At 37.4% G+C, this 27511-nt stretch overlaps 1 protein-coding gene across 2 annotated transcripts; it reads right to left on the bottom strand.

Moving 5' to 3' along the window:
• Positions 1 to 948: 948 nt before the first annotated feature.
• LOC146459211 (copine-3-like) lies at positions 949 to 26458 on the bottom strand. Of its 2 annotated transcripts, none has more exons than XM_085089986.1 (15): positions 26084 to 26458; positions 21803 to 21982; positions 20908 to 20973; positions 20324 to 20398; positions 18228 to 18311; positions 17471 to 17560; positions 16531 to 16626; positions 14155 to 14241; positions 13313 to 13372; positions 12421 to 12554; positions 7122 to 7228; positions 5819 to 5952; positions 4066 to 4229; positions 3044 to 3113; positions 949 to 2665 (listed from the first exon to the last, which is right to left on the bottom strand). In XM_085089986.1, the coding sequence occupies exons 1-15, from the start codon at positions 26210 to 26212 to the stop codon at positions 2534 to 2536; spliced, it is 1608 nt and encodes a 535-aa protein (XP_084946112.1). In that variant the 5' UTR covers positions 26213 to 26458; the 3' UTR covers positions 949 to 2533. The 2 variants fall into 2 exon arrangements, with proteins under 2 accessions (XP_084946112.1, XP_084946111.1); XM_085089985.1 differs by lacking the exon at positions 16531 to 16626 and adding an exon at positions 16688 to 16783.
• Between the last annotated feature and the right edge of the window lie 1053 nt (positions 26459 to 27511).

Raw genomic sequence — 27511 nt, forward strand, 5'->3', positions numbered from 1 at the left:
TTTAAGCAAATTTGACTTTTTATTCCAATATTCCTATTTTTCGTTGATTGTGACTCACCTTTTAATATCTTTCACTCTGAAGGACAAGTTTGTTTGTAATCTCGAGACAAATGTATCTTTTGCAAAACATTTCCACCCTAAGTTTACAAAATTAATTGAATAAGCGAACTGTGACGTAATATTAAAAAGTCACATAATTCAATTATCAATTAATTACCTTATCAGAGTGGGTTTCAATCGAGTGTCAAATTAATTTTGCGTTAGCTTTGGTTTTGTTGACTGCGCTCTGTGATTGGTTAGCAAACTCGCGCCGCCCTCTCAACCAATGAGAAGTAAAACCAAAACCAATCGTACTTTGCTCACGCGTGTTTTCCCGCGCTTTGGCGTCTGATACGTGTATTTGCTACGTGTATGCGCTGTCTACGTCAGTTTTGATTGGTCGGAGTAATTACTTTAGGTTAAATTTTACGAATCATTGGAAAACCGCTATATGGAAAATTTTTGCCATAAGAAATTTGCGCGTTCGCGAGTTTCTCAGATCGTGAGCTGAATCTGATGTGGCGAAAGAAAAAAGCTCATTTACAAGAACGTTCCTGCAAATACTCCAGCGTCGCGCGCGCTTAATGTCGCTTTCTTAGCCGACGTCATCCGCATATTTCAACTTATCTCGTTCCCAGTGTCCGCGGGAAAGAGCTCGGCTGCAAACATGCACGGCAATAACGTCGTGCAAAATCCCATTGTTGTTATCAGGTCTTCCCATTTTTATTGGGGATGGGGGCGGGGGGGGGGGGGGGGCATGGGTATTGAATAATTGGAAGGCCACTTTTCACTTTATGGGATTCAGAGTCAGAGCTTCCTCTTTTCGTTTCTTTTCCCTTTTCAACCGATTTTAACAATAAAAGCCGTTCTTGAACAATAAAACTAAATATCATGAATTCCTGCTACAAATGAATGGATATTTAATACTCAATTTTATTCACGAATTTCATTACGTCGCTAAAATATATAGTTGTGCACCTACAAAATATATCTACCTTCATTGATAAAACCACCACCTCAAAATTACTATATTACGAAAAAATGTAAGCTAGCTGATCTGTTCCAAATGCATTATTGTGACTGAATATGCCATATTATAACTACCATATTATTTTTTCCACCGTGAAGCTCGGAGGGTGTGCAAACAACAATTGCCAAATGACAATATTTATCAAAAAGCTGGGTCATTGTCTAATGCAATTCCAGGGATTTGACTGGCTTAGCGACCAATAATTATCTTCTGGTTGTTCTTGCAAAGCGAAAATCAGCACGATCTAGCAATATTTCTTGATTGTTTTTTAATAAAACAATTATTCCACTCGCGCTTGTTGGATATGAGATGATTATAGCCAACTCGGCGCGCAATCTATCATCTCATATCCAACGTGCGCTTGAAGACTATATAGAGCGGTTTAGTGTTTTGGTGTAAGCAAGGCGCCAATGAGAAACGCTCTCGCGTTTTCCCGCGCTTGGCGCCGGTTACGTGTATTTACCTCGAGCTCTGATTGGCTCACTGCGCTATTTCTTGTAATTGGCCACAAAACCGCTCTATTTTACACTTTTCTGGACAAACAGTTAACGCATCAACTGTCAAGCTTTTCAAGAGAATACTATTTAAATTTGCCATTTTGTCACCAGCTGGACAACGGTAGCAAAATTTAAAAGCGACAGTCGAAAATAGTGACGTCGAAAGCCGATAATAAACTGGGATGTCTACACAGTTTAGCGAAAACCAATCTTCGGTTACATGTATTTGCTTCAAATTTTGACTGGTTCCTTTCAGTATTTACGTCTGAGTAATTCATTTGGTTTCATGACACTCATCTGGAAAACCGCTCTGAATGCCGCTTCTAACTTTAACGCCCGATTAAGCCTGATCACAACATTGAGTTTTGTTTAACCTACAACATCGTTTATTCCTTATTACTCCTGTGAGATTTGAATGATAATTTACAAAATTCCTAACATCTTGTATCTCTAAACAGTTCTCAGGAGTTGAAAAAGCCCACCCAGATAAATTTATGCCTTTCAGAAATCGGTGCATAATAGTTGTGAAGTTTATGTGTAACATCTTATCGCATTTTATATTTTCAGTGTAAATTTCTACCTTTTCTGTTATGTGATGGTATGGTATGTTACGTTACGTTATGTTATAGCTTGCAAGCGGTTCCGTTTGTGCGTTTTTCGCTGCTTGACCACACAGAAATTCGGTCGAGAGCGAAAAAAGGGAGGAGGGGGAGGGGAGAGGAATTTCCTTCCTCTCTCCTCCCCTCCCCCTCCCTTTTTTGACGATCTCGCCTCAATTTCACGTGCATCCAAAATACGGAAAGCAGAAAACTCCACGGAACCGCTTGCTTTGTATGCTAGTTATGTTATTATTCACGTCACGTTATGTTAAAGCCTAAATGTAATTGCATGAAAAATATATTTAATGTCTACGAATGAAGCAAGTCCCGTCTACTGCCGTGGAACCGTCATGAAATGGCGTGCATCATCAAAGAGCTCCCAAGGAGGGAGGGGCTGGTCCTTTTGGTGCCATGGGAGCGAGGCCACGCTTGCTGAAGTACTCTTGCACTTGTTTGGGTATTTCTGCTAACACGTGTTTGGCGAGCAATGCTGGAGGTTGCTGTGAAAAAAGCGCAATGAAGTACCACATTAGAGGTACGCTGTGTAAAACCAAACTAGCTTCCCCGACATGTTTCGGGGGACTGAAGAGATCGTTAACTAAGGTACAAAAAACAACAACAACAATCTCTAAAGATAATGTTGCTAGCAAGTATAGATCAGTGATTTGTACCACAGTTCAACGTTTACAAACTCTTTTATTCGAGTTCAGCTGTGTTAAACTTTGACTACAACTTCGGTAACTCAAAAACTTAGCGTTCTTGAACAGTTAGCAGAGGTTTATTGTAAATTCTCCAGACTGACTGCTCCACCCTTTTCATGGTTCAAAATGTCGCATAATCTTGCAAACCGCTGTAAAACAAACGCGCATTGTACTCACCGTTTTAAAATCTCTGTAAGGCACAAACTGGACTATATCTCGTTCGGCATAATGATGGCCACAACGTAATCTGTTGAAATGAAGACAGAAGGAGTGGTTACTTTGGGTTTACAGCATAAAAAGCGGTTGTGACCACTTTAAAGTATTTCACATATTTCGTATGATCTCGTGTGGGTTGAGTTTGTTGTTGGTTCTCGTCCTTGCTCCGAGAGCTTTTTCTTCGGGTACTCCGGTTTTCCCCTCTCCTCGAAAACCAACATTTCTAAATTCCAATTTGATCTGGATTATTGTCAAGCACTTTATCATGAGCCTCTGGCTCGGGTGACTGAGCAGGCACTTGACATTAAATTTACTTATTTATCTATTTATTTATTTATTTATTTATTTATTTATTTATTTACTTGTTTGTTTGTTTGTTTATTTATTTATCTACTACTTAATCAGAATTCACGCGAGGATTTGAGTAAGGGTATTTTTTGCTGCTGTTCTTGAATTCCGATTGAAAACCATTGAATGATCGACTGTAAGAAAATACATTGTGGGGATGTCGTGATACATATCTGAAAATATAGCTGAATAAAAGTGGTCACAATTTTGCGCACTGCGTTGTAAAACGATCAGAAGTGAGTGAGGTGCTACAGGAGAATAGCGGGGTTGGGCGAAAACACAGGGGTGGGGAAAGTCAAGACAAGGAGAGGGGTGGGCGAGGCAGATGAGGGATAGGACGATCAAATGCGCTTTACAGTATGGGGACACTCCAGATCGAATTGCAATTTGGAAATGTTGGTTTTTGAGGAGAGAGGAATACTGGAGTATCCAGAGAAAAACCTCTCAGAGCAAGGATAAGAACCAACAACAAACTCAACCCACACATGACGCTGAGTCCGGGAATCGAACTCGAGCCACATCGGTAAGAGGCAAGTGCTCTCACCACTGCGCCATCCCTGCTCCCCTAAAAGTGTTGAATGTAGAGTTGGATGTTGAGTCACAACCTCAATTCAAGCTATTGTTGCATCTCTCACCTTCCTTCATCAGCGTCCAGTTCATTCATGTCTTTGAAATCAGCCGGACCAACACCCACAATGATGACCGACATGGGCAGACGAGAGGCTTTGATGATCGCAGCTTTAGTATCCTCCATGTCTGTCAGCACACCATCAGTCAAGAGAAGCAGCACATAGTATTGCTGTTAAGACAACAACAACAAAATATAGCCGTGAGACGGTTCACAATTTCCCAGGTGATTAGGTTTTTATCTTACTTTGAGCTCACTTAAACCTTCACAAGAATACACATCAAATCCTTCGCCTACACATTTCAGAGATTTAGGATGGCGTTTACAGCAAACGGCAAACGCGAGATTCGCGTTTTTGTTTTCTTTTACAGTCAACCCAGGTCACGCGTGAACGATATTTTTGAAATTTGAACGGAGTTTTGAAATTTACATGTCAGTTTCGAAAATCGCCAACGAGATTTCAGATTTCCCGTATAAATTTCCCTAGTTTATTGACGGTATAAAGCTATGAATTTTTCTTTACATTGCAAAATTGAATATTTCAAGAATAACCATTGTTTCCCAAGTATTTTGAACCTTTTTTTCAGTTAATGCGTCTTTTTCGGAACATTTCCGGCGAAATGTCCAACATTCCATTCACACGTCGGACATTACAAAGAGAAATTCGAATGTTCATTTCATTCTTGGAAATACTGTTCACGCGTGACCTGGATTGACTGTAAAAATGAGCACATAGATGAAAATAGTGCATAATAATTCTGGATTTTGATGCTAACGCAAGACTACTGTATTTTACTGAGAAACCGAAAACAGCGAGCGGCAAATATAGGATAAACATGGTCAGTGGTCATTTCTGCCGTTTGGGGTAAACGTAATCCTAGATCTCTCTGTTATCTGGGACAAAACTGGAGTACATGTGATAAGGGCACTGGTCATAACAAGTTTGTTCGAAAAGGACTCACCTTGTCTGGAGTAGGGGGGTTATCGAAGACACTCCCTATCTCATGAACATTACCGACAAAATTTTAAGATTGAATCTCATTGTCATGGTTTACTGCAGGATAGAGGGATTTGAGTTTGAAGAAGGGGGATGGGTCCTGTTCGAGTATAGTTGTTGTGACCACTTCCCTACGTTGTAAGGTTTCACCCTTAAAGCCCAATATTGACAAGCATCTCATTTCTCCTTACAATTCCTTACACTTTCATTACTCGATACAGCAGGGTTTTCATGTAATATGTCAAAAACGAGGGCGAGTGCTTTATCACGGGTTCCAAATACTGAGAAACAGATGAAAGCACGAGGCCGCAGGCCGAGTGCTTTCATCTGTTTCGAGGTATTTGGAACCCGTGATAAAGCACGAAGCCCGAGTTTTTGACATGTCTTCTCAAATGAAACAATAAGAAATTAATCTCATTAAAATGCAAATGTTTGATCTCAGATGAAAAACATGTTTCATCTCAGATGAAAACCTGGTGGTGTTTCATCTGGTGTTTCATTGGGGTATCAAGATTCATCCACCTGACCGAAATGGAGGTCATTTATTGGCTTTTGACTGCATGAATTATTAATGAGTTTGAGAATACTGTTTCAAAGACAGGTACCATGTTCAGAGTAAATTGGTGCCAGTACTCAGGTCCTGGCCTCTAATGAGATCCCTTAACACATTCTCCCAACTATCACCATGAGATTATACAGGAAACACAAGGGAGAATATGGATGCTGATACTAGGGATCAAGGGTTTACAGACCATATACATACCGACGCTGTGGGATCCTTGCTCGCTTGCTCAGCAAATCTGCTCACGTGATTAACGATTGGTGCAACATTTGTTGGACCATAGAGCTGCACTTGACGAATACAGTTCTGATATGCAGCAACGATCTCTGCGATCCCTGTACAAGAGAATTATGACTATGACTTTACTGAATAAGTGAACGACCATCGCAGTTACGTTAAGCTCTTTAATTTTTTAATTCCATCCTGTCTAATCCCTCGCACAAGCTGTATAGCTTACTGCCTTCCAAGAATGAGTGCCAAGTCAATTTAAGGAGTCAGCACTCTTTTACTACACGGCGCCTCCACACCATCCATACTCGCAATTGTTTTACCTACACTATGTCCATAAAGCAATGATGTAATATTGTCTCCTTTAATTATATATTTTGTCCCTTTATATTTTAATTCTTGATTTATAGTATGTTTTAGCTTGGTATTGTGATTCATTCGTATATCTTTCATTGTAAATCAGAAGTAATTCAGCCTGTGGCTGCAAGGTTTTTGATTAATCAACTATCTATCCAATCTATCTATTCTATCCACGTTTGATTAGTTACGAAAGATTTCTTTTTGCAACTACTTAAGTTGCGTACATAACTGAACTGGTCATTCACTTATTTATTCTTTCACCCGCAGTTCAAATATATGCATTTTATGTATTCCACTTCTATGACTTGACTGTAATGCATTGCATTTACAAAGCAAGAATAAACAGATTCTCTCACAGACTACAAATGTTTAAGCCGTTTCAAGCGTGGGTTCCTTGACGACAAAACTGAACAAGGTTTTCGATTCAACTGACGATCAACGTTTAAACATGACTCTAAAACCAAGCCTTACAGATTCACGACCAGTCCTAACATAGCCCTTCACAATGGCATAAACGTTTCACGTGTCCTGTACAAAAAGATGAATAGATGTGTCGTTTTGCAGTCAGATTGATCAAAATCTCTCAAAGAATCACTACAAAAAAAAGTTAAGTGACGGGCTCGCATCAGTATATTTAAGGCCCACCTTCATTCAAAAGGCCTTGCGCGCGGCGATTGTTGTTTTCGATTATCGTGTAACACAATATTTTTTCTGAGTGAGGAATCTTCTAAAATCCATTATAATCTGCATTCATCTTGAGGATAAGTGTCAAGAAGCTTGTAAGAACAAATTTCCATCATTAGGCTGTCGTTACCTTGAATTATTAATGAATTAATTGTGCTGGCAAAACGGGACTTCCTTTCGTCGTTTTAAAAATTATTATTTGATAAGTAGGTAGAAGCCGAATCTGGCTTACCATTACAGTATGGATTGGTGGCATTAAAATTCAAAGGAAACTCATGTGAAACGTGCATTTCTGGAGGGATTCTTGCACCAAATCCTAAAGCTGGAAAATACTTATCACTGAAAAAAGGAAAAGAAAACAATATACTTCGTGAGCTTCTGATAATCATTTTAGTTCCCCTTAATATTAGATATTGTAAGCATTTTTTAACTCAATCAAAGGCATATTTTTAAAATGCATTTTGTTCTTCTCTGTGTTAATCCAACTTTATTTTTCCCTCACTGTTTTGATAATGTTGTTTACAATTTACGTTTAGGTTTGTTAGTCTGTTTGGTAGTCAAATGTTGATGCATCCCATACGCCACACTGTCGTGTGCTATATTTAAGAACTGCATAGTGATGATGATGATGATGATGATAGTGAATGACGACAACGATGATGATGACGATGATGATGAAGATAATGATGATGATGATGATAATGACGATGATGACGATGATGCAATAACGAGCAGTACTTAATCCTGTGGTGCTGTATGCACTGTGCTCAGATGTTCTACATTTAGAATCTGTCAATGAAATCCTAAAAGGAACCTAATGGACAGGACTTTGCTGTGTTGCTGTCCGTTATAATTGCTAAAACTTATCTTGTGAGCTGCTGAAGGGTTAGTAAGCACTTCTACAATCCTAAAATATGAGCATATCTTCCATGTATGGTACACTTAAGAACGGTTTGCTGTAAGGACCGACTAAGCGTATACAAAATAGAAAAAACCGATTTCCCCAAACTTTGCCAGAATAAAGGGCTTAGTGAACTACCTCTAAAAATATAAGTTTCATTTTGTTTAGAGCTTTATTTATTTTAGGGGAATTTTTTTAAGATTTTACCCATGGAGGCGGGCTAAAATCACGCCGAAGTAGGCACTTTTGTAGAAGCTCCCTTTTATACAAGGAGCCTTTTCTAGAAAAGATTAACCCAACAGAAGGAACAATTTTATTTTCTTAGATGACTAGCGGCGTTAAAGTTAAATAAAACGTAAACATGAATTTTTGACCGATTTTTTAAGTTGCGCCTTTTTACCGGTGATTATAACAACCTAATTTTGGCTAAATTCAAGGACAAAAAAAGCATTTTGGTACATCGCTTTGTCCTACGAAACTACACTCCGGGAAAACATAATCATTTCAACTAAACATTGATCGAATAAAAAATTGGGGTAAATTAAACAGCGAGTTCTCAGAGCGTTTTCAAAACATGTCACTTCAGCAATTAAGAGCGACCTTTGACCTTTTATATCGAGGGGAAATATAAACGAGAGCTCATAAACCTTGACTTTTCTTCGCCGGAAGACGCTTATTTTTACTCTGCTGGCACATTTTGAGTAAAGGAAAACTACACATTTGAATTTGAAGTTATGTACTAGCTATGAAAGATAATTTGAAAAGTAAAATTAGCAATTCAATTCGACTTTGCGTAGGCGGTTCCGATTTGTTTACTACGAAATTGCGATTTTAAAGCCTGTTTACAATACAAATACGGCATCAACTACAAGATAAACCTCATTCTACTGAATGATTAATAAATCCTTCTTACCTTAGAGATCTTTTCCTGCCTAAAAAACACGGTCCGTGTTCATTGCAAAAGTGTATTGACCGAGATCGCGGAACGCCTCAAGCCAAAGAACAAGTTAACGAAACCACAGGACTGCCAGGAGTACATTTCGTACTGAGATGTGTACTTACATCAAGTTCGGTATTACTATGACACGTCAATTCAAAACACCTTTTTTTCTTTTCGGACACTAAGATGTAATATCTTAATTACTTAAAGATCACGTAAATTGAAAAGAACGCCGTGTCCCGAAAGCTAACTTCTTTTGTTCGTTGCACGTTGTACTTGCTGAGTGTACAGTGGATTTTTTCGTGGTTGGCTACGACCACCGGAGTCAGTGGTGCTTATATATGGCTGTGTGTGAATATGGGTAGATTGTAGGGGGAACATGTGGTTCAAGTGTGAACAAATTAGCCAATGTGAAAAGCTTAATCCTTGCAAAGTGTACCAAATCCACGCAAGGGCATCTGCGTTATTGCAACACTCGAGACGCTATGTAAGACTGAAGCAAAGTTGTTTTCGGCACGGGCAGGTATGTTTTAGTGGTGTGTACTGTGTTTATGAATGCCCAACATAAATTAATTTAAAAATATTTACTCTCAAAACAAAGAGAGTTTTTTTCTTTTCTTTTCCTTCTTTTTTAACGTTGAAGGTTACAATTAACCTCTAACTCAGCTAACGTGGTTAAATGATTTACGTTTTTTATATCAAGAATCGTCACGGATCAGTAAGTTTTCGTTTATCTTTAAAGCTTGAACATCTTCTAAGGAGTAATTTTTAAACCAAAACCCTTCTGTAGCGAACTTAACAGAGGTCAAAGGCCGCAAACGTTAGTAAACATTGCGATGTTTTCGATGCGTTTACGAAACGCTTAAAATAATTTAATTTAATTAAAACTTGTTTAAAAGTCACGAAACAACTAAGCTACGGCAAACGTAAAGGCAAAAAGCTTTCTTGTTGCTCTATAAATATGCAAAGCGAAAAGTTTCCCTGATCATCAATACTTAAGTCCGTGAAGAAGGATTTTTTGCCTAAAACCACAAAAGATGTACGGACGAGCATGATAGCCTTGTTTGTTTCACAAGAAGAGAACGTGACTTATTAGATTTGCAGGCCTTCAAGGAACCGAATGTATGTGACAAGAGAAATTGAATTTATCAATTCATTCAGGTCGGGGGCGGAGGCGGGGGGGTGGGGGGGGGGGCAACAAATGTGGGCGGTGGTGAATAAAATATTAATGCATTCCATTTTTCTATATGTTAAAATTTCCAAGGTAAAAAGCAAGGTAAAGTACCTGTAGTAATTGACTGTTTTACCGTCAAAGGCATTTTTGAGAAAAGCGAAAGTCACCTTGAGCTCACTATTTGACCGAGACATCGGGACACACTTGGTATCAGATGGCGTTCAAATAAGAGGATCTGTGCCGCTCCCATTAGATGGGCATGGCATGGGACGTCAGTGTCAGGGGAGAAGGGAATATCATCTATACATGCTAACGGCTTTTTTGGGGCGTCTACAGACGGATTCCACCCAAGGTTGTAGCACCTCATATTACTACTCACCCGAGACAGTCGCCGTATCCCTATCTATAGTTTTGGTTGAAGTTTATTGTTTTATTATAATTATTACTTGTTTGTGATGCAAGGAATTTATTTCTATTTCTGTATCTTTTTTCACTTAAGACTTCGTTGGATTGACAGCAAGTGGTAAGATCACAAGAAAGAAAAAATGGGTACAGCCACAATGTGGAATTAGCCTATATCATTCCCATTTTTGTCGCAGTTTCCTAAAAGTCACGGAGATCTGACAAGTCGCAACGTTTGTCATATAAAGGTAGTTCATTATTAATGAACAGTACAGTGCAAAACGAATCACTGTTAAATAAATAAAAAGAGCTGTGCGGTCCCGGTATTGTACAATTTTATACAGTGGGATTCCTGTGGCTTTATTTGGTTAATCGTTTAGCGATCGGGCGGCTTAATAATTTTGCAATGAATTCGAATGCAGGCTATGTCTTTTTTTAGTCAAGAAAAGATCTCTAAGGTAAGAAGGATTTATTAATCATTCAGTAGAATGAGGTTTACCTTGTAGTGGATGCCGTATTTGTGTTGTAAACAGACTTTAAAATCGCAATTTCGTGGTAAATAAATCGGAACCGCCTACGCAAAGTCGAATTGAATTGCTAATTTTACTTTTCAAATTATCTTTCATAGCTAGTACATAACTTCAAATTCAAATGTGTAGTTTTCCTTTACTCAAAATGTGCCAGCAGAGTAAAAATAAGCGTCTTTCGGCGAAGAAAAGTCAAGGTTTATGAGCTCTCGTTTATATTTCCCCTCGATATAAAAGGTCAAAGGTCGCTCTTAATTGCTGAAGTGACATGTTTTGAAAACGCTCTGAGAACTCGCTGTTTAATTTACCCCAATTTTTTATTCGATCAATGTTTAGTTGAAATGATTATGTTTTCCCGGAGTGTAGTTTCGTAGGGCAAAGCGATGTACCAAAATGCTTTTTTTGTCCTTGAATTTAGCCAAAATTAGGTTGTTATAATCACCGGTAAAAAGGCGCAACTTAAAAAATTGGTCAAAAATTCATGTTTACGTTTTGTTTAACTTTAACGCCGCTAGTCATCTACGAAAATAAAATTGTTCCTTCTGTTGGGTTAATCTTTTCTAGAAAAGGCTCCTTGTATAAAAGGGAGCTTCTACAAAAGTGCCTACTTCGGCGTGATTTTAGCCCGCCTCCATGGGTAAATTTAAAAAAAATTCCCCTAAAATAAATAAAGCTCTAAACAAAACGAAACTTATATTTTTAGAAGTAGTTCACTAAGCCCTTTATTCTGGCAAAGTTTGGGGAAATCGGTTTTTTCTATTTTGTATACGCTTAGTCGGTCCTTACAGCAAACCGTTCTTAAGGTACACCTACAACCCACAATCTCTTGATTCACTCCAACGAAGTGCTAACGCTCAAAACGTCAGCACTCGAATCTCTCTTACGGTGGCCAATTTCCCTTTAGTTATCAACTCTGTTGATTAAACCAAACATTCGTTTCTACTCCCCACCAATACAGCACTGCAGTTCCCAGAGTTTTAAACTAACCCCCTTAAAGGGAACTTAAAGGGAACCTCCACTCCTACAACAAATTGAACGTAAATTGTCGGAAACAGTGTCTAAATTTTAGTTTAAAAAGTAGAAGTGACATTCAAGTGTGCTAAAAATTAGAATAAGATATGATTGTCGCCTATTTTCGATTTTAAATTTCCCAGGCGCCGCCATTTTGGATTTTATGACGTCATACAGTTGCCACTATTGTCAGTAAGCAGAAGTTCTTTTGTGTGTTCAACAATAGACCAATCGTATTATGTCATGAAATCCAAGATGCCAGCGCCCGGGAAATTTAAAATAAAAGCAAAAAAGGAGAAAATCAAATGATGTTTTGTCTGACAGAGAAATATTATTTCCATGTTTTCCAATGCAATTTGAATTAAGATTTTTTTTTTTTCAACAATTTAATGCTAATTTATTTTACGAGTGGAGGTTTCCTTTAGGTAAGGTAAGGTAATGATGGAGATCTAGCACATGTTACACTGAATAACAATGACAATTATTTGATATTAGTCTGTATTTTTTTTACATCTTTCAGTGGGAAAAGGCCATATGTAATCCTCATACAAAATTGATTCAAACAGTGTTTCTTACGAGTCATAATCCTGGCAGACTTCTCCAACAGCCACCAGCGCCCTGACGTACTCATTAGGTTCATAAGGATTCATATAATGCAGTGACTGAGGATGATTTGGATCGCCATTTGATGCTGTGAAGTCTATACCAACCTGTATTTTACCACAAAACAATCAAAACCTGATTGAGATTTACTCAGTCTAAAAGTTTCTTATCAAAGGAAATGTTTTAAGGGGGAAGTATCACAGAAATTTGGAGCTACATCAAAAATGCCAAAACGTTTTTTTTAATCAACAGAAACCTAAAAGTATTGCTCAAATTTGTTGAAAAAAGTTAGACGAACTGTTTTCAAGTTCTTCTGTTTTCGTTTCCAAAATGCACTAGAACAGGTCATGAGTTGTTCCTTTCAAGAATTCGATTGATTTCTTTTTCTTGATGTTCTAGAATTATTTTCAATTGTAATTAAGTGAACGTGTTGTCACACCATTTTAACCACAAAAGGTCAAAATCTCTGTGATACTTCCCTTTTTTAAGTAAATTTTAAAATTTGCAACAGAAGGATTGTTCCTAAAATATGAGCTGGTAGGGAATATATCCAGAGTTTGGCTGCACAGACACAAAACAGCCTGCCTCTGTAAGTCTTGAGTGCAGAGAGGGAAACAACTGACAGCTTGTGTGAAGATGATTATGAACTGGGGTATAAATAGCGAGAACATCGTTTAAGTAAGAAGGGACTAGGCCATTAAGAGCACAGAGAACCTTACAAGTAAACAATCAATTTTTAAACAATTCACTGATCCACTGGTAGCAAACAAAGAATTTTAGTATGGAGGTGATGTTATCATGTCATCTCCCATTAATCAACAAACAAAAAAAAAAATAAGCAGAACCGCAAAGTTTGGTATCTTACCGTGAAGTTAATTTGGCATCCACCCATTATGTAGTCCAAAAATGTGTGCACTTTGGTAATCTAAGGAGCAATGTAACAGGTAATATACAATTACAAACAACACATTTATTGAAGAAAGGACAGGAAAAAAGATGATTGGAGAATACATTTCTGAGGACACTGACAAGGTGGGAAGGGGTAAGGGAGGTACTCCCCTTAATATAAGCTGTAATATTACTATAACAGCTCACCAAAAGGTATGGTTTTTGGAGCTGTTTTGGCCTAAAATAGGGTAAAGATTTTTACCATTTTGGTCTGAAAGTCTCAAAACAGGTATGGATTCTAGCCTGGGGAAGGTGGGGGGGACTCTCATATCAAAGGGGCGGGGATGCTTGTCGGAAATTTTGAATTTAACCCCTAAAGGAGACCAATCTGGGCATGGCCCAAGCTTTTTTTTGACCCCTAAAAGAGACAATTTTAAAACACAGACAAATATATATTTTTACATTTCTTCACGTACAACCCTAAATGAGACCTTCACCGCTAAATATAATGACGTTTTTCGCAGAGAACCCTAAGTGAGACCAAAATCCGAAATTTATACCCCTAAGCGAGACGACGAACATCCCCGCCCCTTCCATATGAGAGTCCTCCCCCCCCCTCCCCCGGGATTCTAGAGATCAGGTCTCCAAATGGGCTTGAATTTTAGAAGCAAGGATACCAGAAAATTACATATTTTGGTCTGAAATAGGGTCAGAGTTTGGAGAAGGGAGCCACACTTTCCAGCCTGTAGAGGTGGCAAAATCATCTAAAAAATAATATAGTTGAACAAACTTGAAAGCAGGTTTCAATTGCATAGTTACATTGCATTGACTGATGTACAGGACTCCTGAATTCACATATCCTTTTTTCTTTTGTTTCTTCTTAGGATTCACCAAGTCAAGCCCTTTCTGAAAATAATCAAAGATCATTCAACCATTAAAAATAATCTGAGCTGCAGTAGGCCACAACAAGTCAAGCTACAAGTAATAATCTTATGGTATTGTAGTACGTAAGTGGAGAATGGAGAGGCTGGACTGGAGGATAACAGAGATAGGAAACTAAATGAAGATTCACAATTTGAACAGAGGCAGTTACCCGAGTCATGTTGAAAGAAGAAATCAGATCCTAGTCACTATAGGGATTAAAGCTTAACCCTTTCAGTAAACCCCAAATATCAAAGAACAAATTCTCCTATCTTGTTCCCCTACTTTTCTTATAAAAGTACTGGAGAGAAGGTATTAAAATATCAAGAAAATTCACCTTGGGTGATCATATCCTAAATTCTCATAACCTAAGGGGTTAAATAAGCATTGATATCACAATCAGAAATTTGATGATTTCTGTTAAAGCTCAATTAAAGGGGCACTGTCATGGCACTTTTGCTGTATTTTGGTCAAAACTTTTGACAAAGAACCTTTTTTCTTATGTGAAATTGCTATTACAGCACCAGGAAGAAAATATTAAGGGATTTCTCTGAGAAAGAACAAATTATAAAATGTTAGCAACTTCTCTACAATTCATAGGAGGAACTTTAAAAAACTGGCAAATTTTTTCAAGTTGCAATCCATTTCCATCCAAGCCATCCACAGCCGGGTGTCTAGAAAACTCAGCCCTAGAAAACTCAGACCTCAGACCTCAGACCTAGAAAACTCAGACCCCCCAATTCTGGAAAACTCAGACCTACAAAACTCAGACCCCCTTCAAACCACATGTAGAAATCTCAGAAGAAAAAAAGGTTGGAAATTGGAATACATTTTCATTACTGTGAAATATTATACGCTATATCGGTACAGTGTCTGCCTTTTATTATTTTACAACTAATTGCAAGATAACGAGAAAGATAACAACAATGTTCCCTGTTTCGTCTCATGACACAAATTTGCTCTTTATGAGAATAAATCGACTGATTGGCATTTGTAAATTTCTAAAATAATAAAATATTTTATACTTAAAAAATCACGGCTCGTGTCAAATTGTCTACAGTGACAATCGCCTCACTTGACAAGAAAACTCAGACCCCCCAATTCTGGAAAACTCAGACCTAGAAAACTCAGACCCCCCAATTCTGGAAAACTCAGACTCCCTTCAAACAACAAAACTCGGAAAAAGAAAAAAACGTGGTTGGAAAATGGAATTCATTTTTTTATACGCTATACAGTGTCTGCCTTTTATTATTGCAAAATAACGGGAAAGATAACAACACTCCATTCCTGTCGTCTCTGACACGAAATTGGCTTTTTATTCGAAGAGAGAAGAAAGCAAAATCCAAATCATGATACCCCTAAATATCTCAAGGACTAAAATTGTCTCAGGTTGGTGCTAACAAAAAAATCGATGGTAAGTGTTTGTAATCGACATATTGTGTTAAAAAATCATTTTACACTGTCATGTCGGCTGTGGCTTGAGCGGCGTTGTGTGACAGTCACGCGACGTGAACAGCACATGACGTTTTGGCGCGGTTTAGTGGTTTCATGTTTCTGTTTTTGCTTTATTCTCTCTTTACGTTTATTTATTTTTCTGAGTTTTGAAGGGGGTCTGAGTTTTCCAGAATTGGGGGGTCTGAGTTTTCTAGGTCTGAGTTTTCCAGAATTGGGGGGTCCGAGTTTTCTTGTCAAGTGAGGCGATTGTCAATGTAGACAATTTGACACGAGCCGTGATTCTTTTAAATATAAAATATTTTATTATTTTAGAAATTTACAAATGCCAATCAGTCGATTCATTCTCATAAAGAGCAAATTCGTGTCATGAGACGAAACAGGAAACATTATTGTTATCTTTCCCGTTATCTTGCAATTAGTTGTAAAATAATAAAAGGCAGACACTGTACAGATATAGCGTATAATATTTCACCGCAATGAAAATGTATTCCAATTTCCAACCTCTTTTTCTTCTGAGATTTCTAGTTTGAAGGGGGTCTGAGTTTTGTAGGTCTGAGTTTTCCAGAATTGGGGGGTCTGAGTTTTCTAGGTCTGAGGTCTGAGGTCTGAGTTTTCTAGGTCTGAGTTTTCTAGACACCCATCCACAGCCAAACATTATTAATTAAATAGTAGTTTCTGTGCAGTAGTAGGGTTATTGTTTACAAAACTGAACCATTATTTTGACAATTCCATCGATTCAAATATGGTTTTTGTCTATTCAAAGTGACACAAAAAATACGTGACACTGCCCCTTTAAAGGGTTAAAGACAGTCAGCTTACCCCAGACTGTTTTGTCTCTAACAATTGCCGCAGAGTAGTGTTGGTTCCCCCAATATAGTCATGTGATCCATCATCGTCATAATCATAGCAATCAATCTGGTTAATTAAACAAAAACAACGAGAGAAAAACTTAATCAGTAATGAAACGAGTACATACCCCGGACTCTTTAGTGTCAATCATTTGTCGCAGAGTAACATCCACACAACCAATCATATCATTATTGTCATCTTCATCCCAGTCATAACAGCCAATCTAGTGACGTCAGAAAACGCAACAAATTATAAAGGGGTGTATTAGCAGGTGCCGCGCATTCAAATTTATACAAAAAGGCAGTTGTTTAAAATTGGAATTAAATTGAAATTTAAAACAGTGAGGGAGAAAAAATCTTACAAAAATAAGCTAAATGTGATGTGTTGAATCAATGGGCTGGTTAGTTCGTTAACCCTTTAACTCTTAATATCAAAGAACAAGTTCTCCTATCTTGTCCCCATACATTTCTTCTAAAAGTACTGGGGAGAAGTTATTAAAATAACAAGAAAATTCACCTTGGGTGATCATATCCTTAATTGTCATGACCTCAGGGGTTGAATAAACATTGTCGCGATTGACGTAAATGCAGTTAAATGCAATTTAACTAAGTTAACAACAAAGAAAAGTTGGTATTCATTGGGCGGTCAGTAGTTCTTGGATGCTAGTTCATGCACAGAGCATGGCATTGTGAGGAGTAGCATGTTCGAGCGTCCACGGCGAAGCGTAGCAGTTTTTCTGTGGAGTTTCTGGTTTGTTTGTATCTGCTTTTCTGAAATCAGGTAGTTCAAATGACGGGAATGGTCTTGGGGACAAGCTCCCACATGTTTGATCTCTTTCGCATCCTTGGTTATTTTATTTAATATGACTTTAATCATAAAATGAATTGATATATGTACACTGTAGCCTTACCCTTATTGTTCCATCATAATCCCCACTGCAAAGAGTGTGAAGAGGGATGCTAAATGATTTCCACGATGGATTGAGATTGTTTTTAATAACCTGTGAAGTCAACATAAAATTAAGACCCCAGTGGATAAACAAAAATCACTACAGATTGTAAAGTGGAGGGATTTTTTGGGAATTTTTTTAGAAACTCTCAAATGCTCAACATATATATCTTGCTTAATTAGAACCACAAGCAGCCAAAGAACATTTTGTTATCATAGAGAAGTCATCCTATGGAATTCCTTACCAAATGATCTAAAACTTTGCAACATTGCCTTAAGTCTTGCCTGAGGATAAAGCAATTTTATTATTTTGTAACTCCACTTGATACGATGATTCTTTAAATTATTTATAGATTCATTTTATGCTTTTGTTGTATTGTTAGTATTACATTCTATTTGCATACTTTTATTTGATCAGATTTCTCATTAGAAGGCGGGACCCAGGTACCATGACCAGGATACACAAGAGTCAGTAGTGCCTACTTTTAAACTGAACATAAAGAAATTCACTTCAAGTATAATTTTCTGCCCAGCTACTCTCCTATAGATGCCCCCCTACTTCAAAACTTAATGAAAACCTGTTGATAATTTTTATTTTACATAATTTTATGTATAATTTATTTTTTACCTCTGCAAATCCCCTTGGGGAAGTGATAATAAATTACCTAATGTGCTATGTACTTTGTGAATTTTAATTATTTAGCTCTTATCCCGCTTACCTCAGTTCGATGGACAAGCAAAGTTCCACCATCAGGTTTCACTTTTGATATTTGGAGGAAGGGATCTGACTTTCCAAGAAAGTCCTACAGTAATCAAAAAAGAAACATGGAACATTAATAAACATTTTGACTCTGTATGACTTCCAACAGTGATTTATCAGAGAGTAGCTGTTAAGTTCATGAACACTGTATTGTCTTTTTTTGTTCCACAATGCAGCTTGTATCTTACTTCAGTGAAATGGCCCTGCAGAGAAGGGAAGGGGGGGGGGGGGGGATTGGGGACTCCAACATAAAAGTGACAGGGGTGATTGTCATACCTTTTAGCGGTTAAAAATTCATGGTTTGGTACCCCTTATGGTGCTAAAATCTATCAAAGGCTCCTGTGAGCCAACTCGTGAATGCAGATGACACATAGTAATTGAAATTTAGACGGATACGGAAACTTCCTTGAAAGCTAAAAGAAACTATATCTTTGCCCGATTATGTAACGAAAAATAACCATTATTGTACTCTTGTATTCTGATGCGCCGATTAAAAAAAAATCACGTGTTTTTTCTGATTCAAAGTTCATAGAAGCACGCCATGTGCAGCTACGTCATGCAAATTCGTGTCCCCGATAGTCCAGGGCTACTGGATTTTGCGATCGGGCTAGTGGATTCTAACCATCACTTGCCCGATGGGCAAGTGAAGTTTTTTTGGGAATTTAAATTACAAAATTACTGTAGGGCAAGCCGATCTCACAAAGGGAAATCTGTTCAACAAAGTATTGCATTACATTTCATGCCCGACATAAACGCGTGAAATTTTTCCTTTGGAGTTCAGTCCACGTTATCATCAAGTAAAAATAATGAACTATGACAAGCTCTTGCTAAATAAGAATTATTTATCGACCGCGTCCGTTTGCTTTCCCATAAATTACCAGTTGTAAATTTCGAAAATGAAACATTTTTTCCCTTTGAAACCTCTATGAAAGCTGACAAGATCTTAAAGTGTTCATTTCACCAGAAATTTGCATAATTTTGTTTACGATGTCAATGATGCGTGACATGGCACGTTCCGCTTTCGCGTGCAAACTGACAAATTAAATTATTTTTTAATTAAATTATTTCTAAATTAAATTATTTTTAATTCTTAAAAGAAACCGCACTTTGTAGAAAAAACGAAAAAAACCCATAACTTTGCTCAGATTCAACGAAAAATTTCCATTCTTACACTAAAATGATTGTCAAATTATTCTCTACAGAATGAATGAGAGAATTCTGACGCGTCGTGAAAAAAATTTTCACGTTTTTTTTTTTTTTTTTCACTAATTGAGTTTACGACCCCGGACTTTCTGAAAAACTAAAAAAACTTGTAACTTTGCTCAGATTGAACGATAAATCTCCATTCTTTCACTGAACGATCGTCAAATTATTCTCTACATATTGAATAAGAATTTTCTGATGCGCCGTGAACAATAAATGTTCGCGTGTTTTTTCCCCTAATTGAATTTAAAACTCATTCACTGCGCACGCCCGAAAGTTAACGACAAAACCGACCGACCGACCGACCAAGTCAACAGTCAGCTATTGCTATAACTCGTTCATTGCGCTACGCGCATTCACGAGTTAAAAATGACTTCCATCATAGGCATGGTGGAACATTTTAGGGAATTGAGCAGAAATATACATGTATGAGAGGAAGCAAAATGTCAGTCAACTGCACTGGTACCTCTTATGGTTAAAAATTTTTTCAGACCACACCCACAAATCAGAATTCTCGTACCATTTAGGGGTTCTTTTCAAAATTTCCCATGATCACCCCAGTAACTTTTATATGGGAGCCCCCGCCCCCCCGGAAATGGCTTTTAAGATACAAAGACTGAGACATTCGTACTAATTATGGAAACTTGGTTATGAACAAGACATAAACTAACACAGAAGTCCAAAGGGTGTTGGCCATCTTTTTGCCCCAACTACACATACCAGCTGTGACTGACACAAGATCCCTCACATAACCCCACAAAGGTAAGTACGAAGAGGCACTTTCAGGATCATTTTGACTAATGATCAACAGATGGGCAAATTATCAGGGAAGACACTAGCAAATTCTGGCACCTTTTTGTCCAAGTTTGTCGCTCTAAACGTCAACTGAACTATTTCATTTCCTCCTTTTAATTCCTCTGCATACACCTGCAAGGAAACAACAAGTGATCAACATTTCCTTGCTCAACTACAACCAACAACACTTTATTAAAACAGACAGTTACAAGCTGGTTATATACCTACCCGCAAATAGCTTAAGCTAGTCGAGGCAGGTAGGTATGTCTATACTCAACTAAATACAAATAAATTTGGTGTTTACAAATTAACAGCCACAACTAAAATAAAACTTTCCTCTGAAACTTCTCTGTTTTTAGAATGTATCAAGCACAAATGTACATGCATTGTTGACACTTTGAGCTACAGTGGTAACCAACATCTAATAATGTCTCAATGTCATTGCCTGATGAAACCTTTAAAACAGGAGAATAAAGGAAATAATCACCCAAAATGAAATGCCGTAGACAAAATCTCCCGACTACTAACATAAGAAATATATAGAGGACAGTGAGGAGAAAATATATGTCGACAATTGGGGCTGAAAGGGTTAATGACTGGTGCTGTTATCTGTGTTATCTGTGCTGTATCATTGCACTCACTGTAATTGTTCCAACTTGTCGACCTTTTATTTTCAAAGTCTGGGCATAGGATTTCTTTGCAACTACCTGTCAGTGAAAAACAAAATGAACCAAAAAAATTAATTCATTTTGACAGAAGGGCTTGGTCAAAAACTAGCTAAGTGGAAATCTAACTATAATATGTCGAGATAAAAAAATTTTGAAAGTTGAAAACATTAAAAATTGTTCCAACTTGTCGACCTTTTATTTTCAAAGTCTGGGCACAGGATTTCTTTGCAACTACCTGTCAGTGAAAAACAAAATGAACCAAAAAAATTAATTCATTTTGACAGAAGGGCTTGGTCAAAAACTAGCTAAGTGGAAATCTAACTATAATATGTCGAGATAAAAAAATTTTGAAAGTTGAAAACATTAAAAACAGATGATGTTTCGACGTTGAACTAACGTCATTTTCAAGTCAAAAGTGGAAATTTGTCTTTAAAATCAAATTGCTCCAAATAAATTCTAACTTCAGTTGTATTACAGGCTGAACAATATATCCTGCAAGAATCATACTTTCATATTTTATAGTAATTTCAATCTTATAAGGTTAAAATTTTAAAAATTTATTAGCCTGTTTTTTAATACTTCCAGCAACTCAATTATAAAAAAATAGGAAAAATTAGAAAAACATCATCTAGAATGTTCAAGATCAAAAATTAGACATGGAATTATGTTAGCATTCTTGATCATAGTAGGTCTGCCATATTAGCACAAATTCAGTGCAATCTTGTTTTCGTTGCCAAATTCTACTTACAGTTCAGTAGCTAGCAGTTTTCAACCAAGCCATTCAATTGATAAATGATACATCCTAAATATCCCATGAAACAAACTATCTCAAAAGAATAATATAGCATAATATATTCACCAACCATACCTGTCCAAGTGTACATTCCATGTCACCAAGGAAATCGTCATCTCCCAGAGTGCTTGTCTCATTATCAACATCATAAACTGCAAATTTCAGTTTCTGAACCATCTCAAAATAGTAATCCAAAGTAATTCCTTTGGCAAAATCTGGGTTGAGATTATTCTTTATCTTCTCTGTCCTTGCATGCTACAAAAAAAGAAACACACATTTGTTAATAAAATAATACACATACAGTCGACTCCTGATAAATCAAACCTTCGCTAACCACAGGGAGTCCACACAAACTATGTGACCGTTTGTATTTTGAATTTATAGAGGCAATGTATGGGAATATCGAAAAACCTCGTATTATCGTAATAGATTGCGATAGATATTCTCATTTAACATCAAAATAAACGTATCCTTCTATTACGCTCGAGTGAATGTTCAACGCCGTACCCTTCAAATGGCTAAAATCGCCGTCTTCAACCTCAGGAACGACAACACACAACATTTAAGGTAAAAATACGTTTATTTTGATGTTAAATGAGAATATCTATCGCAATCTAGTACGATAATACGAGGATTTTCGATATTCCCATACATTGCCTCTATAAATTCAAAATACAAACGGTCACATAGTTTGTGTGGGCCCGCTGTGCATTAACTCGAACCAACTTTTCTTACCCTTCAGGTCATCTTGTATATAATTTTACCCTTGATAACTTGAACTCCCGATGACTCGAACTTTTTTCAATTTCCCTTGACGGTTAGAGTTATCATGAGTCGCTGTACAATTTTCTTTCATTGTGTCTGATAAATTATCCAGGAGCTACTCAAAACCCCACCCTGTCTGATATTTAACAAATCGATGGCAGTTTTCTAGTATGGTCTATACTGTTATAGACCATAATTATTGAAATGAAATCATAAAAATAATGTTCAAAACTTGGTAGTGAAATCAATCACCTCCAACTTGTGGTTCCACTTGAGTTTTGAACATTTAATATGCCCTCATTTTGGTCTATAAGAGTATAGACCATAGAAAAGTACCATCAATTTGTTTTTCCACAGAATTGGCCTTATTTTCCGTTGAGAAAGCGTGCATTACATCTGACACCATTTTTATTGTCTGTACTCTTATATAGATGATAGCTAGGAGCTAGGAGTGTAAGAATTTTGACAGTTATTGTAAAATGTTAATTAGTCCTCCACAGCACACTGCTACTACTAATTAAGTGTTGTTCCAGATATACACGTATATCCAACCTTCTCCCAGCGGAACAAGTAGCTTTCCCTTAAGGAATAACTTGATATACACTGTATCACCATAGAAGCAGAACAAATCTTTTTGTTGACTTTCTAGTTTTTCCAGCCATGAGATAGAAAAAGTTTGTTGGCATTGGCAACATGAATGAATCCATCTGATGCATAGCATCAAACAAGCCACCCATAATTCCATGCTGTTACCACAATAGCAGGCAAGGATCCAGACCAGTTTCCACCAATTTACAGAAAATGGTTAGATTTTTCAGCAAACAATAAATAGATATTTTAGAATAAAAAAAATTTCCCAGGTTTAAGTGTTTGGAAAATCTCTGTCAGTGTGACTTGAAAACCCAGGAAATGGCACCTTCAGCAGTAAAAATCGGGGAGGGGAGCCAGGGGAGCATGCCCCCAGACCACCTTAGAACCTGATGCGCTTTGGTGCTTGCATCAGTTTTCCTGAATTCACACATGAAATACCATGGAGCATGAAAATTTTGCGAGAGTTTTATTTTGCGGATAATTTTGGCGATATTTTGTGGTCTGCGGGAACCAATGTTTGCCAATCGAGATGACTGAAATTTCTGGTGGGAATTAATTTTTGCGATTCATTGTTCAAGTAGCAGAAAAACCATGCAATCATCGAGAATGGATATAAAAAATCTGGCATCGCAAACGCCCTAGCAAATGGTGTTCCTTCAGATGACCCCATTCGTGCCAATCTAATGTACTGAATTGCTGTACACTTAACATTTTCTGTTCTTTACACATTGTTTTGTTTGCAATACAGACTACCATATGTGTCTAAGCTCTGGTTGCCTTTTCCAATGGAAAATCATGTTAATGTTCTTGTTTAAGGCCAATTTATAATGCCCCAGTGGCACAAGTCTATTACAAGAGACGTGTTTAATTTGACTGAAGGGAATTATTTTTTGCAGCAGGTTTTTTTTTCTGTGTGAGCTAATTTTTGTGGATCAAGGTCAATCCACAAAATCCACGAAAATTAGAACCCGCAAAATTTTCATGCTACACGGCAAGTACAGGCACCATAATTGGCTGCACCACTGTGGTGTTCTGTTCTCTGTACATACTATTATTAAATACGTTATTTTTTTTTATCATCTACTGTCACTGTATGTTTGTTTGTTTTTGTTGCTTTTGGTGAGATTAAATATAATAAACTAATTTTTATTACCTAATTTAGTGTGGGCAAGTTACATGACGAAGGTGACAGAAATGAGGGCTGGAATAAAAGATAAGATTAAAAACTAGTAGTAATCAAAGATTATAGGGTGCGTTCGACACCTTAAATTGAACCAATTTGGCAAAAATCGTGCACTTTCATGTTCGTTTCAATGTGAATATTTGTTGAGCTGTTTTTTTTTTCTGTTTTTTTTTTCTGTATATTACCCAAAACTAGCATCTTATAGCAGAATATTTCAATTTTTCGTTTCAAATTAATAACTGCGTGATCGGAAGAAGTTTCGTCCAATTTCTGTGGAATTGTTCAACAAATGGAGAGAAATGTAACAAAACAGTAGTAATTACTTTCCTTTGTCCCACTGCAGCCCTAAATTGTGCAATTGTATGGCCTGCTGCGTGACACTTTTTTAAGTGGCTCTTCTGTCCTTTTATATCTGTACATAATGTGTAACTACCAAGGTGAAATATTTGCAATAAACGAAGCTGAGTTTAAAATTTCAGCGGCTACGTTGTTGAACTTAAAAATAATAGAAAGTATTTTCGGTCCGCCTGTTCCGTGACACTGTCGAACTTTAAAACAATGCACATCATTTTTGGTAAAACGCTTTCAATCTTTGAGAAAAACGAAACTTACAGGCCAGCATACTATTTTGGTCTTCTACTTGAAAGGTATTTTACCAAAATGCCACGAAACTTACGCAACTATAAAGCCGTAAAAATGTCGAACTGAAGCGAGCTAATTTGCATACAGTTTTGACAGACATCGCAGGGCCAAAGTTATTAAAAGAGCGGATAACTCTATCCAGTGGATAAAATGTACTCCAACCAATAGATTATATCCGCTGGATAGCGAATTATCCGCTGGATAAAATAATCCGCTCTTTGAATAACCGGGGCCTGATGTCAGTTTCTGATGTGTGTATATTTCAGATATTTTTGTATTTCCATTTGATACTAACGAGGGTGAAAAACCCTCTTTACTCATATTGTAGCATCAAATGAGGAGATTAAAAGGTTTCTGAACATAGCAACAATTTTGATGAGCATGGCCTTTTCGTAGTTCCACAGGCAACAGGTGTGTAGCGCTGTCATGTTGGATGAATTTATTTCCCACAGAAAATTATTTTTATTACTGCAGCCACAAAATGTGTAATCTCTTCAATGCAATCTTTCACAAAAAAATTTCTGAAAGAAAGGGAAAAGATTCTGCAGAGATATTTCCATCCAGTGAATATTGATGAACATTGCAGTTGAAATGTGATCCGGTACCGCACATAAAACTTTCCCGATGTATGCAAATTTTGCTCCAACAAACTGCGTCTGTCAAGATTCCAACCTGTTGCTGCCTAGCAACCTTCCCTTTGTCTGACGTCATTCATACTTTGTGTTTCCCTGTTGCCTGGCAACATTACATTGTGATGTCATCCACCCCTGCAAAAAAATCTGCGGGGGATGCCAGATGTGCGTCCCAAGACCCATCACCCATCGACGACAAAAAAATCTTGACTCAAAACCGTATTAGGAAGCGTTCTTCCTACGTCGAACGCAAAAAATCTTGTTTACGTACTAGAAAAATATTTTATTATATTATTTAAGACCAGCTTGTTGTAAAGGGAAAATTCTAAGTTATTTATTAATTAAATCTTGACAACGAACTCTCCTATCTAGAAAGCAAAATATTAACTTTCGAACTTTGCTTTCACTTGCCGCCTGTGTACATATAAGCTTTATATATTATAAATAAACTTAAATTAAATTCTGCCTTCAACCCACCAGCTAAAATGTTCCGAAATCGAAGGGAATCTATATTTAAACACCCGCTTCAAGCCGGAATCTCACCTCAATCCACTTTCCATTTGCATCTTGTATGTAGACTGCACACATAGGATCTGATTTTGACGTAGTATCCTTATCAAGGAGTCCTCTACAAGACACATGAAGTTCAACGCGAGTTACACACTCCGCCATATCAAGTCAAGAGACCTGCAAACAAGCACGATTTCGATCAACAGTTGTCCGGGCTACTCTCCGTGCGTAGAACACCTTGACTGTTTGTCAGTAACGTTTTTAGGTGTGCTTCACGTCAGACGGTCGGAAGATGATTCTTTTACAGTATGACAATGTCTTTGATTTCTGTGACACTACGGATTCTTTTTCTTGTGTTATTTTTATGCAAAGGTTCCTCGAGGGTCACCACTCCTCTGTTTTCGTCGCGGCAAGGAGTACTGGGAACAAGTTTAGCGAATTGGCTTCTGGGATTGGTTGGTCAAGGTTACAGTTTACGATAAGCGCCTCTCAGTTTTTAACCCCAACTCGAATTTATATTAAAGCTTGTAGAACTGGATATTCAAATATTTCACTGGTTTGCTAGAGGTCAGGATCCCAAAAGTAAAAAATCGAATTAGACACCTTTTAAACTAAAAAGTCTGAACATACACGGCAACTTTAAGATCAGGTTAAGGTTTTTACTTTGACAACCGAATGGTGTACATGTTTAAAATTAGTATTTATGACAAAGGCAAACTCGGAAAAAATTCGAGTGCTCCTATCAGGAGTCGAACCTAAGACCACCGATTACTAGTTCGGATGCTCTACCACTAAGCTACGGGAGACTTGTGAGAGCTAAGGCCATTAAACTAGGTTCATGGGACAAACATCCTGCATACTGCTAGGATTGGAATGTCAATTGTGGCATATGCGCAATGGAAATAATGTGATGGAATATGTTAAGCCTGGTGAATAAATGAGAATGATGTATTATTCACTAAATGACAAGTTTAATAAGTTTTTGATAGGTTTTGTTTACAAAACATTTCAAGGTTTACCAAAAATTTTAAACTTTTCTTTGAGCTGTCAAATAGTAAAAACCTTATTTTGTTGGCTTTTACGTTTGACCACGGCTAACGCCGCGCCAGTCTTCAAATAACTTGCAGTTTTGAAGAATCTGCAGGACCCCCTGTTTAAAATAGTGTATTGGCGTGAGTAGCCAGCTACACACGCCAATACATTGAGTCACACAATGAGCCCAATGTGTGACTCGACTACCGTGTAGCATGAAAATTTTGGGGGAGTTTTATTTTGCGGATCGGCGACATTTTGTGGTTTGTGGGAACAAATTTTTACGGCTCGAGATGACTGAAATTTCTGGTGGGAACTAATTTTTGCAATTCATTGTTCAAGTAGCAGAAAAGTGACCGGCAATCATCGAGGATGGATGTAAAAAATCTGGCATCGCAAACACCCTAGCAAATGATGTTCCTTCATGCA

Source organism: Pavona decussata, unplaced genomic scaffold (genome assembly GCF_977016875.1).
Source record: "Pavona decussata unplaced genomic scaffold, jaPavDecu1.1 SCAFFOLD_223, whole genome shotgun sequence".
NCBI classification, from domain to species: domain Eukaryota; kingdom Metazoa; phylum Cnidaria; class Anthozoa; order Scleractinia; family Agariciidae; genus Pavona; species Pavona decussata.